General features: G+C 48.5%; 1 protein-coding gene across 1 annotated transcript; it reads right to left on the bottom strand.

Annotated features, from left to right (window-relative positions):
• Positions 1 to 169: 169 nt before the first annotated feature.
• LOC119459431 (uncharacterized) lies at positions 170 to 17271 on the bottom strand. The gene is made up of 6 exons (XM_037721214.2): positions 16737 to 17271; positions 16488 to 16666; positions 13115 to 13189; positions 8946 to 8993; positions 1874 to 2077; positions 170 to 505 (listed from the first exon to the last, which is right to left on the bottom strand). Exons 2-6 carry the CDS (start codon positions 16555 to 16557, stop codon positions 198 to 200), a joined length of 705 nt encoding a protein of 234 aa, XP_037577142.2. The 5' UTR covers positions 16558 to 16666; positions 16737 to 17271; the 3' UTR covers positions 170 to 197.
• Between the last annotated feature and the right edge of the window lie 654 nt (positions 17272 to 17925).

Here is a 17925-nt window from a genome sequence, read left to right as displayed (position 1 = left end):
AGTTCAGTCGTGCGCTCCGGTGGACAGTAGCCACAATTCTTCATAAACGTATCTTAATCGTGACAAAAAGTGTGCCAAGCGTGCAATCAGGCTTTCGCCTTAACGTTTTACAAACGTGCAACACTTTCTCAATTTGATTGATATTTTATTTTTGATTCAGTTCGGCGTAGTGAGGTAGGTTGCAAGTCGTGCTCAAGTCACGCAAGCGTAGAGTTAACGAGTTCATCTATCTGCAATGGATCCTTCTCCGGGCACGCGGAGCGGCAGTGTCTCAGTGTGGAGAAGCCCGCGTCGGCGCAGCTGCCTGCCCGCAGCGCCACGCAGCGTCCGTGCTCGAAGACGAAATTGGCCGACGACCGCCGCCGATCGGCCACAGAACACGGGCCAAACGACACCGCGGCGTCGCACCGGCGCCGCCGACGTCTATGCGTCGTCGTCGTCATCGTCGTTGTCGAAGTCGCAGCGTTGTTCGAGGACGTCTTGAGCGGCGCCACCGATAGAGTATCTGCACGTAGCACGAAACGCAATTTCGAGAGTGCTTCGATTCGCGATTGAACTAGGCGCTGATTGCGACTTGCGCGACAATTTTTTTTTTCAAGAAACGGTTTGACTTCTATCATGCCGGACTCAGTCGCACGTCGTCATCCTCAACAGAAATTTGCGAGGTCGACTGTCATTGGCACTCTCACTATCAGCGAACTTTACCAGGTGTACTATACAATAAGAAGAAACAAATGATCACGAAAAAAAAAACGTTATGACTATTTTCAAGCTAAATGTTTGGATCGTGCTTGCCTAATTCTAGGTATCAGTCGCTAACACAGACCGGTATAGCGAAACCACCCTCGCCCATAGTGCGGACTTCCTGGCGACAAACGAAATGTTCTGGCTGGCCACAAAACCGGAGACATGACGAACGAGAGGGACGGCCAAACCTGACGGTCGTCGCTGTCGCTTGTCGACGTCGCCCCGAAATTGCGTACATGTGGTTGGGTCAAACCGAAGCTGTTGCTCAATTGAAAGAATTCGTGTCCAATGGTAGGATTTGAACCAAGGCCCCCATAGCCCGTTGCTATGTGCTAATATACCACAGACGCGTGGATGCCCACAGCAGAATAACCACCACCTTACAACTTCTTCCTGCGTGAAAGAGAGCATTTTGAGACGCATGGCGCGACCGTACGTTGCGTCATCGTCATCAGTCAATTTTTATGCCCACTGCAGAACGATGGCCTCCCCCATGCAGTGATCTCCAGTTACCCCTGTTTTGCACCTTATGCCTACAAACTTCGTTTCCTCACACTACCTAATTCTCTCGCGTCTTCGACAGCGCAAGCGGCCCTTCCCTTGGCACTCCTTTTAAAACTTTAGAGAACCACCGGTTATCTGCCTTACGGATTACAAAGCCCGCCTTCCTCCATTCTTTCCTCGTTAATATCCCTATTCTTAACTAAAATATCGGCGACCCCTGTTTGCTCGCTAATCCACAACGCTGTCTTCCTGTGTTTTAACGTTACGCCTACCAATTTTCCTTTCATCGTTCGTTACGTCGCGTAGTGACAATTATAATTTGAGAGCACGGCATGTATAGCGACCGTTCGGCCTGTACCAACTAGGCCAGCTGAGCCAGCGCCTCCTAGATAGCAGGCCTGTGCGCTCTGCTTTATGATTTCATGCTACTTGGACCAATATTTCCACTGCCAAGCCCGGCGTGACGAAAGCAGTGACGTCAAAATCACCGCGGCTTACTCGAGAGCGTCCCCATTATTAGATTCTATGGCAGTCGAGCAAGGAAGCATGGCGTCATGGATCGAAGCGCACCGGCCTTGTGCTATCTAGGAGGCGTTGGCTGAGCACTACGCGGTTGACTCACGATTGCAGGCAGCCTCACAGTCACGGAGCGTCCAGAAGCGGTTCGCTCCGCGAAGGCAGCGGGACACGTTAGCCGATAGCGTCACGCAGGAGCCGACTCTTCCTGGGCGCACCGAGAAGTGCACCGTGAAAGTCATGTCACGCGGGGAGCACGGGCGAAGCTCGGCGGCCCGCTCGCAGCGTTCGTCGGCTGGTCTGTTGTCTTCTGCGCCGCAGTAAACATGGAGGCGTTTGATCCATGTTTTACTTTGCTCCATTTGATCGGTGTCTCAACAGCTGACGCGTTGATGGCAAGTTTGATTCGCTGGGCTATAGAGGTACGAACCATAGAGGGAGGGCGGTTACGGGGCTATATCACGGAGGGAAGGGCGAGCTTTGCGTGCTCGACGTTTATAGATGGTCGACGTTTATAGATGGTTTATAGATGGAAGGCGCGAGTGGGCAGTATAGCAGCCACCATATATTTGAGAAACCTGCGCGCACTAATTTTGCAAACACGCATTATAGCCAGCACCGCCACCAAAATGCCACCGGAAACGGTATAAATAAAAGTATAGTTACAAACTTATAGTTACAGCGAGCTGCAGCAATGCCAAGATGGCGGAGAGAATCTTGTAGAAACGTCGTTTTCTTCACTCCCAGTGACCGACGTCGTCTTTGTTACAGTACTCGCAGTGTCATGGCATATATATATATATATATATATATATATATATATATATATATTAAAATGGGGGTGTTGGTCTTCAAGCAGGCCTCGATGTGGCGTTACAGAAGGCTATCCGAAAGGCAGGTCTGGTTACCGGCGAGCGCGAGCTAGAGCGTCAACAACAACCACACTCATCGTCGTCTTCTTTCCCCAGACATCGAAGCGCGGTCAATCGCCTTCAGTACAATTACCCCCCGCGGAATAAGGAGCCATCCTGGCGACCTAGGGGCAAGAAAACACAGGGGGATCGTAGCACTGCTTGAGTCTGGACACGTGGACAATTTCTTGGCCACGACGACGATGGTCAGAAGACGGTTCTAACGGCTCGATGAGATAGTTCACCGGAGATGTTTGTTGAAGTACACGATATGGTCCCTGGTACTTGGAGACCAGCTTCGTTGAAAGGCCAGGTGTAGTGGACGGGACACGCAGCCAGACTAGCGAGCCAGGAGCATAGCACGTAGGAGTAGCGGAGGCATCGTGGTGTTCCTTCTGGCGCCACTGGTCTTGTGATGTGAATGAACGTGCAAGTTGGCGGCATTCTTCAGCGTATGTAGCTGCTTGAGATAGAGTCGTGGACTCGGAGGCGTCGGGTCGGTATAAAAGAATAGTGTCCATGGTACAAGAAGGTTCGCGTCCGTGAAGGAGAAAGAAAGGGGAGAATCCAGTGGTGCTTTGAATGGCGGTGTTATAAGCGTACGTAACAAAAGGTAGCACTCGGTCCCAATTGGAGTGATCTGACGAGACGTACATAGCAAGCATGTCGCCCAGGGTGAGGTTAAAACGTTCTGTCATCCCGTTGGTCTGTGGGTGATTGGCACTGGTGGTGCGGTGAACGGCACGGCATTCACGAAGCAATGCTGCGATAACGTCGGAGAGGAACACACGACCACGGTCACTCAGCAACTCTCGAGGAGCTCCATGACGAAGGACGAGATTGTGAAGAATGAAAGTGGCAACGTCTTTTGCTGTGGACGACGGAAGAGGTGAAGTTTCGGCATACCGTGTGAGGTGATCGACGGCAACGATTATCCAACGGTTACCGTCTGGTGTACTGGGAAGGGGACCGTAGATGTCAATGCCGACGCGGTCAAATGGTCGGGCGGGGCATGGCAGAGGTAATAAGGGGCCAGCGGCGTGTTGAGGAGGACTCTTGCGTCGCTGGCACGTGGAACATGACCGAACATACTGGCGAACATAACGGTACATGCCACGCCAGTAGTACCGAAGCCTAATACGTGAATACGTCTTCAGGAAACCTGCGTGGCCACATTGTGGGTCGTCGTGGAAAGTGGAGCAGATTTCGGAGCGCAGGTGGCGGTGAATGACGAGGAGCCACTTACGGCCGCCGGGGGTGTAATTCCGGCGGTACAGCACGTTTTCCCGAGTGGTGAAGTGTTCAGCCTGCCGACGCAAAGTCCGAGAAATGGGAGCAGAAGTCCGGCCAGACTGAAAGTCTAGAATGGAAGCCACCCACGGGTCCTTGCGCTGCTCAGATGGCATGTCAGAGATGGCAAGAGCGCTGGTATCGTAGGTAGTATTTGTGAAGCAGACAGGGTCGGGAGGCAAGGGTGAACGGGAGAGGGCGTCTGCATCCGAATGTTTCCGACCAGAGCGATACACGACGCGGATGTCGTATTCCTGGAGGCGCAATGCCCATCGAGCGAGGCGACCACTTGGATCTTTCAGTGACGACAACCAGCACAGGGCGTGGTGGTCGGTCACTACGTCAAATGGGCGCCCGTACACGTAAGGACGAAATTTCTCTATGGCCCAAATTATGGCAAGACATTCTTTTTCAGTCACCGAATAGTTGCCTTCGGCTTTGTTGAGAGTTCGGCTTGCATAGGCAACGACGTACTCTTCAAACCCATGTTTCCGTTGAGCAAGAATAGCGCCTAACCCGACACCGCTGGCGTCCGTGTGGATCTCAGTGGGTGCAGAGGGGTCGAAGTGTCGCAGTATAGGAGGCGACGTAAGGAGACGGCGCAATTCGTTGAAAGCGTCGTCGCAAGCAGGAGACCAAGCCGAAAGGTTATGACTGCCAGCGAGGAGCTTGGTCAAAGGGTTGATGATCATAGCGAAATTGCGGATAAAGCGTCGGAAATAAGAACATAGGCCGATAAAGCTGCGGAGATCTTTCATGGTACTTGGTTTGGGAAACGCGGAAACGGCTGTAAGTTTGGCAGGGTCGGGGAGAATACCGTCCTTCGAAACAACATGACCTAGAATCGTAAGCTTTCGAGCGGCGAAGAGGCATTTCTTCAAGTTCAGTTGCAGTCCTGCAGCTGAGAGGCAAGCGAGAACTTGTTCGAGTTAGATGGGACGCAAAATCAGAGGAAAAGACCACAATGTCGTCTAAATAACAAAGGCAAATATGCCACTTGAGGCCTCGAAGGATCGTGTCCATCATGCGCTCGAAAGTAGCAGGCGCGTTGCAGAGGCCGAAGGGCATGACTGTGAACTCATACAGGCCATCGGGCGTCACAAAAGCCGTTTTTTCGCGATCGGCCTCTGCCATCGGCACCTGCCAGTATCCCGAGCGCAGATCTAAGGACGAGAAGAATTCTGCTCCCTGTAGGCAGTCCAGGGCATCATCGATGCGTGGTAGAGGGTACACATCCTTGCGGGTTATTCGATTAAGACGGCGGTAATCCACGCAGAACCGGATGGATCCGTCCTTTTTCTTTACCAGCACAACTGGAGAGGCCCAGGGACTGCTGGAGGGCTGGATTATTCCACGTTTCAGCATATCGTCTACCTGCTCATCGATGACACGGCGTTCTGCAGTCGACACACGATATGGGCGCTGGCGCAATGGTGCTTGTTGACCGGTATCGATCCGATGAACAACTGCTGATGTTCGACCTAAGGAAGACTGGTTGTGGTCGAAGGAGGCTCGAAAACGCTGCAGGAGTTGCACAATCAAGTTGTGCTGCGCAGGTGTGAGGGCGGAATCGACGGCATTTAAGAATATGTCGTCAGGATCGTCGGTGTCAGCGGCAGGAGCGATGGCACAAATCGGTAGTGATGCCTTATCGCCAAGCATTGCATCCTCGAAAAGGCAGTCAAAAGTCTCGAAGCTTCCCAGACACTCGCCGCGTAGTAGAAGTGACGGACATTCAGATACATTGCACACGTAGATAGCCGCAGAACCATTGCAGAAGTTGATGACAGCCCACGGGAGGAGGAAGTTTCGGCGCCGAGCAGGAGCTGCAGATGGCGAAAACAAAACAGGTGAGTTGGCGGCGGCAGGCGAAAACACCGGTACCAGAACGACGGACAAAGGGGCGATGTGGACGTCAGCCGCGGCAAACACTTTAGGGGGAGCGTGGTCATCGAGGTCAGGGCACGGCGTCGACAATGTGAGTTCGGCACGCGCGCAGTCCACGAGGGCTTGATGAGTAGACAGAAAATCCCATCCTAGGATTACGTCGTAGGATGATCGGGGCAGGGACGACAAACTTAACGGCATACATAACATTTTGAATAATTACACGGGCTGTGCACTGAGCGGTAGGCTTGACGTGATGCGAGGTCACCGTACGCAGGGAAACATCGGTAAGCGGGGTGGTCACTTTTCTCAGATCGCGGCACAATTTTTCGCTAATTACAGAAACAACAGCTCCTGTGTCGACAAGTGCACGTACGGCGATACCTTCTACCAATAAATCAATTTCGTTAGGCGGGTAAAAATGAGGTCTTGGAGAGTTCGATGACGGCGCAGTTCTTGCCTCGGGAACTGCGGCTGTTAGTTTTCCTCTCGTGCGGGGCTAGGTCGGCGAAGCATCGGGGAGATGGATCGGCGACGGGGAGAAGATGACCGGCGTGAGTCATACGGGCGGCGTGTAGAAAACGGGTCGGCGACGGGAGAAGGAACTCGTGGTGAGTGCTGAGCACCTTGATAGGTTGGCGAAGCCACACCATGTTGAGAGCGGAAGCTGCGACGGTGACAGTGGCGGGCTATATGGCCCGCAAGACCACATGCGAAGCATATGGGCCGGTTATCAATGGTACGCCACGGATTCACAACAGATGGTCCGGTGGGCGCAGAAGGATGGGGCACCGGGCGTGAGGGTGGCGGCGACGTGTAGAAGGACCCGGTGGCACGGTAGGCGCCAGAAAGAGATGGGGCCTGTGGTCTGGCAAGAGCGGCAGCGTAAGTTAATGGCGTAGGGACAGGCAACGCCGGCGGGGCAGTTGGTAGTGCCTGGGCGACTTGCGTCTCAATGAAATGACGAAGAGGTGGATCTAAAGATGACGGCGCTGGCTCAGGTGTGTGGGCGACAAGGGAAAGTTGACGTGCAACTTCCTCGCGGATGAACTGCTTTATGTGTGGCAGCAAAACGGTGTGATCGGCAGTGGCGTCGCTGGCAAGGGTGGAAATGTCTGCTGTATCTTGAGCAGCACGGCGCGTCGACGCACGCTGCTTTCGCAGCTCGTCGTAAGTCTGGCAGAGTTGTATCACGTCGGCTACCGTCTGGGGGTTCCTAGCGACAAGCATCTGAAATGCGTCGTCGTCGACTCCTTTCATGATTTGCTTTATTTTTTCTCCTTCAGTGAGAGATGGGTCGACGCGCTTGCACAGGGAGAGAACATCTTCGATGTAGCTTGTAAACGTCTCCTCCCTGCGTTGGACTCGACTGCGCAAGCGCTGTTCCGCGCGAAGCCGGCGCACGGCGGGACGACCGAAGACCTCCGCGACGGCTGCCGTAAAGGTCGACCAGCTCGTGATTTCGGTTTCATGGTTTTTGAACCAGAGGCCGGCTACATTAGTGATGTAAAAGTGAACGTTCGTGAGCTTGGCGCGGTCATCCCATTTGTTACTAGAGCTCACTCGTTCGTACTCGGCGATCCAATCCTCGACGTCCTGGTCGTCGGTGCCGCTAAATACAGGTGGGTCCCGTTGTCGGGGCACGCCAGCACAGTGGATTGTCGTTGGCACGGGAGCAGCTTGCGATGGGCCAGGATCAGTCATGGTGGAAGCTGATGGTAGCGTACGGCTGCGAAGTTCCAGGATGGACAGTACCCCGCTACCTCCACCACTTAAAATGGGGGTGTTGGTCTTCAAGCAGGCCTCGATGTGGCGTTACAGAAGGCTATCCGAAAGGCAGGTCTGGTTACCGGCGAGCGCGAGCTAGAGCGTCAACAACAACCACACTCATCGTCGTCTTCTTTCCCCAGACATCGAAGCGCGGTCAATCGCCTTCAGTACAATATATATAGGCAGTTAGAGCGCAGACGAGAGCTTGCGCGGACAACGAACACGTGCATAACACAGGTTTCCGAGAGCGATATGACGTGGCGTCGTGGCGATGCCACATCAACTGGCGCGCTAACCCGGCAGCAGGTGTACCCTTTCGCCCGCTCCGTTCCGTCGAGGTACGCTCGTGACGTGGCATAGCAGCCAATGGGAAATTAGGTGCCGTTTCGCTCCTACGGACGACAGACGCCGGATTTTTCGCTCAATGGACCATTTGACGCTTTCGTATCAAAAGCACTTTGCAGCACGGTCAGCACGCTGATAACAGCACGTCTGATGCTATAGCTACCACGGGTGCACGGATAATTGTATTAGCGTATATGTCTCGTCTCTACACATAATCAGTCTGAGGACTACTTGCCTAGTGTCCTCCGACATGTCGATACGTTACAGCACCTCCACACCTCATAAGCATTTAATGAAAAAAGCTAACTATTAATGACTAACAAGTGTCCCAGAGGGGGTCTTTCAGCAGAACTATAGGGGAGCTCTTGCTTTACTTTAACAAATATGTCCTCATGGTTTCTGCCCAATTTTAATGAGATTAGCATCCTTAGGATACTTTACGCAGTTTCCGTATTCGACTATGTCCGTGCCAATCTCTAGGCGTTTTCCCAGACCCAGTGACCCAAGATGTCTACTAGTTTGGGCCACTATGTACAGGGTAGACCCCATCTAAGGTGAACACCTCATTAGTATTCAATCCGGTAAAACTATGGTGTTTATTCTACGTCACGAGTGAAATGTTCGTTATAGGATGTGTAATCATGGTGTCGATAAAGACAGTAATGATTTTTCGAATTATGTACGGAACATCAGCTTTTATGATGTCTTGAATACTAATGAGGTGTTCACTTTGAATGTGGTCGACCCTGAACGTTCTTGTCGCGATACCATCGGGGCCATTCCATCGCCGTTATTCCAACTTCGTCATCCGATTATCGTCATACCATTGTCGTCACGCTGTCGAAGTACCATGCCAGAATTATATATATATATATATATATATATATATATATATATATATGAGGCGCGATGTCTTAATGTCCGTTTAGATTTCTCATAATTTTCACTAATAGGACTGATCTACATATGACTCACCATACGGAGTGAATTCCATAGGTGTAATTTCTTTCGAAGAGCGTGCACCTGCGTAGATCAGAAGACGAGCAATTTTATTCTTGGGGGAATATATAACACTTGCGTCACGCAAGTGGAATTTTGCAGGGGTGAGCGAATATTGTAAACTTTCCAATAACGAATCGAATAGCGTGCTATAAGATTCGGTGTTCGAATCAAATAGTCACTATTCGTAAACACAAATACTTTTCGTATAGTTTTCGGTTATTTCAAAACGTCGACGTTGCAAAAATAAACATGAAATTTGAGCAAAAGACGGATAAATTTCATTCCTTCGGGCGTACTATAGACTTAAAACATGACAGCTTACGTAGCGGAGCAGGCTACGTCAATCAGGGTGCCACACTTTGCTGGCTATACAGCGATTATTCGCACTCTCTGAAGAGCCATCTACATGCGAAGCAACTGCCTTATTTTTTCCTAAACTCCCTCTGGGCTTTATAATAAACGTCCCAATAACGTGCTACTCCTAATATCTTAATAACATCTTAACAGAAGCTAACGTTATGAATACTGAGATGCGAACGTCGTTTTGTCTTATTTGTGAAAATGGCTGTTTATTATTCGAGAACTATATTCCAGAAGTATGCGATATTCGGTTCGATTCCATTCGATTCCCGTCTGGCACGATTCAATTTGCATTCGAATAGGCCTCAAACATTACCGTTCGCACACACCTAAAGCATTGTCGTCCGCACAGTGTGGCGACAGTTTGAAACACGTGCACGTACACAGTTTGCACACTGAAACTGACATGTTTGCAATTTCAACATAGGATGAGCAGTGTGCCTGTTCTGACCTAACGCCATTTCTGACCATGTGGCGGAATCCGATCCCACCTATTCAAATTCATGTAAAAGTCAGAAATGCTTGGATGAGACAACCCGTTTATTTATTTATTTATTTATTTATTTATTTATTTATTTATTTATTTATTTATTTATTTATTTATGTATTTATTTATTTATTTATTTATTTATTTATTTATTTATTTATTTATTTATTTATTTATTTATTTATTTATTTATTTATTTATTTATTTATTTATTTATTTATTTATTTATTTATTTATTTATACAATATGCCTTCATTGGTATACCTCACACGTTAATAGTGGAACAATGAGTGAGGGGATTGTGCAAAGAAAATGAATAGCACGGAGCAGATATATCATAAGTTTCCGATTTGAACAAATTGAATTAAGCCCCTTATTAAGAAATGCAACTTAGCTTGAAGTCCTTGCTTTAATTGATCTAAATGACGCCTGTCGAGAATGTGCCGAAGCAAACGCAATGAGCGTCCTGGCCATGTTCACACCAGGCGTCCTTCAAATCAAGTCAAGCATGGGCTTAATGTTAGGACGCATTTCGGAATACGCGGGTAAATGTGTTGCATGAGAGAGAGAATTAAGGTCTAGTGACTGTTGAAAACAAAATTTTAATGTACGGCCCTGAAAGTTTTTTTTACAAAAATTTTGAAAATATGTAAGTTAAAAAAAATAGAAGCACAAAGTTTACACATTCGTAATTATGCACGAAAAAGAAATATCGCATTTAAAGCGGACAAATACAATACACAATTTTACAGCTTACGTAAACTTGTTACGACGTTTAAGAGGGCCGTGCAAAAGTACTATTCGCAAATTGATGGTATAATTTCAAGCGGTCTATATTAGCTTTATCCGCTTTATATGTACTATTAGGTGCAGATGAGAGAATTGAGATATCGTTTTTGATTGCCGAGTTACAGAGTTGTAAGCCTAATAGTTCCGAGTTCTTTTTTAATTTCGCAATATTCGACATATTTTATTAAAAATTAACTGCCTAAATAACCAACCTGCTCCCAACATGCAGTTACTATATTTTAACTTTTTTTTTCTTTTAAATGCAACAAATACCATCAAATTTGATGCAGTCCCAACTGAAAAACACACATATGCCCCATAACTCCCATATCTAATAATTTGATATGAAACATATAGGATCCTATATTGAAGCCCGTTTTTCCCAATGTCATATTGCCATGTGCATTAATTCGGCTTCCAGCGACGCAAACGACGCGAGCGGCGCTCCTGTCGACGCGAGCGGCGTCGCTTGACGCGTTTCGATCTTGGAAGCAAAAGGGTATAAATACGGGTCCACCGCTTGTGCTGCCAGAGTCCGACGAACGCCGTAGGCGCGCTTGCTGTTTTTGGTGTTGCCAAGTTCGCTTGCTTTAGGGGCACAAGTTCGCCCAATAAATTCTATTTTAAGTTTACCATCGACGCAGCGTTACTTTCTGTCTGCCTGCGTGCCAGGCAGCTCACCGTCGCCTACGTGACAATACGGTGGTATCGGACATGGGAGTTATGGGAAATGCGGGGTTCTTTCTCAATAGGGGCCAGCGGAGTCCTGGAATGAGGACACCACCCACTCGTCCTCAAGATCAACGATCTCGATGGTCTAAATAAATGTTTCTCTCTTTCTCTTAATAGGGGTGGTTGGTTAGAAAAACAAGATCTGCGTTTCCACGTATTTATATATGAACTCCCAAGGAAAACGTTCCTCTCAAGTATACCGTAAAGGACAGGTGACTTCTGTAAAAAAATAAAAAAAAAACATTACCAAAAAAACGAAACCATCGGAGATGTAAATCATGCAAAGCGATCTGACGATTCTCGTACGAACGCTACAATATTATAGTCACTTGTGAGTGGGATTCAAAGCGCCCAAACAGCACAGTTGGTTAGTGGACGCCGTTGTGGGTGGTTCGAGAAGAAGTATGACCACCTTAGAAGATCTTTTTTTCTTTCTTCTTTCTTTTTAAGTGCGCCTATAATTACAAAATGATTTTCGAATTTCGCCCCCATTGAAATGCTGTCGTCAAACCCATGACTAAATTCTCAACAGAGCGACATAGTCACTGAGGCAGACAATAAAGTACGCCGCGATCTGCTGTATTGGCGGACTTTAAACCCCGTATTCAGAAACGCATCTTGACTTGAATACCATGCGTGACTTCATTTAAATGACGCCTGCACTGTAAAACAATTTTCGCCCCTAAAAGTGATAAAGGGTGTAAATGTGTCTATAAGTCACATCCTTACAGCCAAGGCTGTGGGGGTGTGAGTTAGATATATTTACACTCTTTCTTACTTTTAGGGGTGTAAATGGTTAAAAATTTTAATTATGGGGTTTTACGTGCCAAAACCGCGATCTTATTATGAGGCACGCCGTACTGGGGGACTCCGGAAAATTTCGACCACCTGGTGTTCTTTAACGTGCACCTAAATCTAAGTTCACGGGTGTTTTCGCCGATGGCTAGCGCCGTTCGGCCCAGCCAAGCGGCCGACAATGCAACTACGGCTGTCACATTCGCTCCCAGTGCAACGCGCCCGAGGCGGAAGGCCGCAGCTTTTTTTTTTTTTTTTTTTTTTTTTTTTTTTTTTTTTTTTTTTTATCCAGTGGCCGTGGTTCTGCAGTGCGTTTCCAGATAAATCAATGTCGAGCAATTAGGTGTGTGCGACGCGGCCGTGCGTGTAATAACTCGAACAACACGACGGCGACGAGTTACAATGACGGTGGCGGCATGCCGAACTTTTTTTTTTTTTTTTTTTACTCCAGCAAATAAAAGTTACCAGCTGTTCCTCTAGGACATGGGTCAGTCCTAAAGGTGGTTCAATGTCGCACGCCGTCTACGTCGCGTTAGCTGCTACAACGAAATGAAAAACAAGCTTAATTCAATAAAGTCTGGGGTTTTACGTGTCAAAACCACGACATGAATATGAGGCACACCGTAGTGGTGGGCAACTCGGGAATAATTTCGACCACCTCGAGTTATTTTAACGTGTGCCCAATGCTCAGTACACGGACGTTTGGCAGCCAAAAACCAACTAAATGAAGTGCACGCACGGTCAACGCTCCGCTCAATAGCTGGTACCCAGAGCATTATGCATGCTATTTTTCGAGGGTCGCCAACTTAAAAAGTGACCCCAGTGCGTCCGTACGTGCTCTTGTTCCCAGCCCTTCTGCCAATCTCCAACTCCATTGTTCACGCCTTGGAGCTATATATCGCTGGAAACGTACCGTTACTGCATATACAACCACGCAATAGCAACAGCCCAGTACGAATGACGAAAGCGTGCTACTCACTTGGTTCGGGCGCGACCGTATCGACACCAACGGACGAGTCGGCTTCAGTTCCGGAACAGATGGCGCTCCAACCGCCTACGGTTACCGGGGGGTGACGAAATTAAAGCGCGGGTATAAGGCACTATCAAATAGCGCACACAAATAAGAGCGACAGGTCATGTCTCGAAATTTCCAAGACAAAGTTAACAGGTCATTGCGATAAGGTCTTCGATTCAGCCATCAACAGGTATAATACAACGATAAAGAGCAAAGATATTGTGGCGCGAACGAAAGATTAAGCTCTGGAGACTATTTGCAAAGTATATATACAAAGGATAACTGCAGCGCTGGCCGGTTCAGCCTACAGCTCGAGAGCCAGAAGCAGTTGGTCTTCTTCGACGGGACGCTCGCACGCATCGTCCACAAGAAACACGCAATATGCATGTGTCAATATAAAACAGCGATTAGAGAGAGAGGAGGGGGGGGGACGAAGACGCGATATCTTCAAGACAATTGACAGCTCATTGCGAAAACCGTCTTCACTTCAACATCTCTTCAACGTCAACACTACGGGAGATAAAGCAACGCCATGAGCAATGTCGCGATACCTTCAAGAGACTTGAAAGCTCCATTCAGTCTTCTATCTTACGCCGACCTGGTGGCCCAAGTTGTCTGCTTGCTTGGGCCACTAGCTTTGTGCTCCTGGTCGCGATGTCGTAGTGGTCATTCCAGTTTCGTCATCTCACTCAGACTCACTGCTCTATATTCTCGTCTTATATAAAACGCAGTGCATACAAATAATGCGTCTTAGGTTAAAAAAAAAAAAACACACGATTCTACGCGCTAACAACCCGGATGAGCTGTAATGGCGGCAGCCGTGACGGCGCGAAATCCAGCTGCAGAATGAGAAGAAAACACCTGGCTTAGAACAAAAGCGCAAAGTTCGATTGCTCAACGAGAGAGCTCGAAATGTGGTTGTATTGGGTATTACGCCTCACCGTATACGTAGAGAGATGTGTTTGCACAGTGAGACATCTTAACTGTATGACAAACATTGATCTTCAACCACACTGTGTAAACGAGCCCGACCTAAGCGAGCGACTTTTTGCGAACTGAAGGGCAAGATCCATAAAATCCAAGAACGAAAAGGATCAGGGGATTCGAGGGGCTCGATATTCTGTTATTCACAAGCATACGAAGAAACAGGCAGTTATTTGGCCAGTTGTCTGCTCCTCTAGACTCACGAATACGTGACGCCTGCAGAGGTTCAATGAAATATTCCCCGTCTGCCGCCTTAAATGGCCGCGAACGGCGTTGGCTAACAGTCCCAGGACTAATCTTGTACACATGCAGAAATACCCCACAACGTTGACGACAGGACGGCCGCTGTAGTAGCCTATTTGTTACACACCGTACGCGCAACGCGGTAGTTGTGGGTACAGCTCCCATCTATTCATCAGCTTTCATTGCTGATTACCTATAAAAGTTCTACCTTTCAATTAAATGTGACAGTTAAATCACTCTACGCTTCGTTATGTCCGACTAATGAAATGCAAGAAGAGCATATAGGTGCGTACAGCGAGCCGGCCCGACTTCGTCGAACGCCATGAACCGGACGGAGAGGCAGAGGAAGAAGAAGGCAGCACTGGTCACAGCCAGGATGGTGCGATACAGACGAGGAAGGGCGCCCCCTAGGCGAGGGGTCGACGAGGACATGAAGTCGGCTTCGGCGCTGCAGATAAAGCCACCCGGATATATCATGCGCGTCAGGTGTGAAAGGGCTTGATGGTCAAATGTGTGTTTCCCTAGCTCTAGCCTGCGCATTTGTTTATCTGTGTTCGCGCTCTGTTTTCGTCTCCGTCACGGCTGCGTCACGAGTGAGCCAACCCTCCCGAGTCAAGGTCTTACTTTAGTAGCGGGCATGACCCGCCGTGTTGGTTTGGCGGCTGCGGCGACGCATGCGCTGCTACAGGCACGAGATAGCGGGATCAAATCTCGGCAGCCGCAATTCGATGGGGGCGAAATGCAAGAACGCCCGTGAGCTCAAAAAAAAGTTGGTCAAAATTAATCCGGAGTCCCCTTACTATCGCGTGCCTCATTATCGGATCGTGGTTTGGCGCGTAAGACCCCAAAACTTAATTAAATAAATAGGTGGCAAACCTGTGCAAACTTTCAGTATGGGCACGTGGCTCAAGTTTAGCGTCTCGTACGGAAGAACACGCAACCGCGCCGTAATAAGGATTTCCAAGTGCAATCTTTAGCTAATAATCGATGAGAATGCACCGTGATTGGGACTTTAGGACGAGAAAACACGGAAACGTGGGTCTAGCGCCGGATTACAACTCAAATGTGGTGGGTGAAGTTCACAATTAAAATGGGGTGTCTTTCGAGCAAAAAAAAAAATCACAATATCATCACGAGGCACGCCGCATATAGTGGTTACGAGCGTTATTGTGGGAATCCGGATGTTAATTTTAACTTCCTGAGGTTCTTTCCACGTTGCACGAGCGCTTTTGCATTTCGTCCCCATCGCGGACTGCGGTATCCGAGGCCGGGTTCGAACCCCCGACCTCGTGCTGAGCAGCGCAACGCTGTAGCTACTGATCTACCGCACTGGGTCTAACGAAGATGGATAACCCTTAGCTAAGACCCAACCTTTCGACAAAGGGACTTGTCCACGTCAGGGCCCCCTTGTCTCATTGTGGGGCCACTGGGACCGGCATTCAAACCCACTATGTCTCGTGCCCAGCTGAACCTCGCATAGCCACAGATGTGTTGCTGCTATAACTTGGGAATTTCTCACTCAAACCCTAGTACTTGTTCTTATACAATCAGCTCGACTACGCCAAGCCGAGCCAAGTTAGCCCTTTACATGTATAAGACTCTGGACAGGAGTACATCGACAACCCTATATGCAAATAAGATGATAAGTAGTTTCTAGACCAAACGAGCGCATCATTAGTCTCGACACTAGAGTCGACACAAAAGAAGAAAATCACCGCGAGGCCACACGGCAGGTTGTCATTACGCATTTTTAAGCGTTTCTCACGGAGATCCGTTCGAGTACCAGGACGCCGGCCAAGAAACCCATTGGGAGTCACGTCACGGAGGGGCTATAGCATTCATGCTGTGCGCGCAAAGAACGAGTCAAGCGTGTTCGCGCGCAAATATAAATTCGATTATACTAAGGTCCGTCTCACTTACGCCACGAAAGGGACGACGCTAACGGCGCTGGACGATAAGAAGCCTCCTGCGGCGCCACAAAAGAAGCAGCGATGATGCAAATGTCAAAACAAAAAGAAGACGCCGCGCTATCTCTCGGACCTCCGCGGCGCTTGATTCAAGGACTGCAGCCAGTCAAAGCGTGAAGTCAATTAGTGAAATATAAACGCACCGGCGGCCGGGATTTTGTACGAGTCATTCTCGGTGCCAGAGACGGTGCGCTTGGAATCGCCGGCCTGCATGCTGCGCGGTTCGACTGCTTCTTGACTTGACTTTCGGCTTCTGTTTTGGCTTGCACCGAGACCTCGGCCGCTGATATCCGTGGTGATAGCCCTTGACACCGGGAACGACCTATTGAAGAAAAGGGAAAAAAAAAAAAGATGATGTGTGTTTGCAGCCGCTCTTTCCATACTTCTCTTACTTAGTGCCGCATTTCTTCGTTCTTGACAATTTTTTCAACACGCGCGTGCAGTTGTTTTGTCAGGCCGAGCAGTCTTGTACAAGGCAAGCCGTCGTTTCGTATGTCGGCGTCAGTCGGCGTGTGGATGGACAGCCGAGGAATTGAATCTTTCGGCGGTGTTCGACGTCAGGGTTCAACTTTTCCGCTGTCTTTCGCGTCAAGTTTCAATGACACGTTCCTGGCGAACAGAGAGCATGTCCATATATAAAAATGGCATTGAATGGATGTTTCAGTCAACGTCTCGATGCAGCTTCGTAGAAGCGTCGTTTATGTACATTGACGGGAAAACTCACCTTGTGGAAAGGACGTCGTTCTTTCTAGAATGTTACAGTCATTTTATTGGCGTTATCCAGCTATAGTTGGCACTTCCGACATCGACGGGGTAAGCAAGAACCGGGTGCGCCGCCTTCGGATTCAACCTCGAGCATTCTATAATGCCGCAGTCAAACGCGCATTTTCAATGACCATTGAAATCCGCGAGCCCCATTGGCTCGCTTCCACAATCTCGCACAAAAGAGCCATTAGGCACGCGGGTTTCAATGGTCTTCAGATTAAATGGTCACTGAAAGCAAGTGTGTGACTTTAGACATTGTTTAATCGAATGTGTTTGAACGTTTTGTATGTGACACACAAATAGAGTCATAGTACAGAACTTAATAAACAAAATAAAACGTACTAGCACTGCTGTTGCATCTAGATTCATTCGGCGTGTGGTTAATTTTATTTCTAAGGAGGGCAGTGCAGCAGGCAGCACGCCTCAGTCTCAAACGTATCCTTTAATCTACACGAACTCTAAATATTCACAACCTGGAATTTGGGACATCGAATTTAGTCCAACTGTCCTTTCATCACGTGTCACTACAGCATTTTTCAAGAGTTAACGAAAGGTAATTACCGCCGTTGCTGTCTTCTTCGGAAGAATGATGATGATGATGATGACGATGTCCTTAAAACATGGCACGTACCCACTCTGGGTGATTGGCCAAGAATTGGGCACCTTGTTTCTAGAAACTACAATTACTGTGCAATTTAGTAATCCATAACAGAGAGATTAATTTTCCCAAACAGTACAATTTATAATGGTAATTGTATGATTGAACACTCAAGTATCACAAAGAGAATTTTAACAGCAGGGATTTAAAATGCTGTT

This window comes from Dermacentor silvarum, chromosome 7, assembly GCF_013339745.2.
Source record: "Dermacentor silvarum isolate Dsil-2018 chromosome 7, BIME_Dsil_1.4, whole genome shotgun sequence".
In the NCBI taxonomy this organism is placed as follows: domain Eukaryota; kingdom Metazoa; phylum Arthropoda; class Arachnida; order Ixodida; family Ixodidae; genus Dermacentor; species Dermacentor silvarum.
Note: the sequence above shows the minus strand (reverse complement) of the source record. Positions and strands in the feature narration are given on the sequence as shown.

Bases quoted from the DNA above. Each gene is read 5' to 3' on its own strand.
- LOC119459431 (XM_037721214.2), bottom strand. From the start codon at position 16,557: ATGCAGGCCGGCGATTCCAAGCGCACCGTCTCTGGCACCGAGAATGAC. The intron at 13,190-16,487 runs GTGCGTTTATAT...CGGTAACCGTAG, and splicing joins GTACAAAATCCCGGCCGCCG to GCGGTTGGAGCGCCATCTGT. The intron at 2,078-8,945 runs GTGAGTCATATG...ACTGCGGCGCAG, and splicing joins TATGGAATTCACTCCGTATG to AAGACAACAGACCAGCCGAC.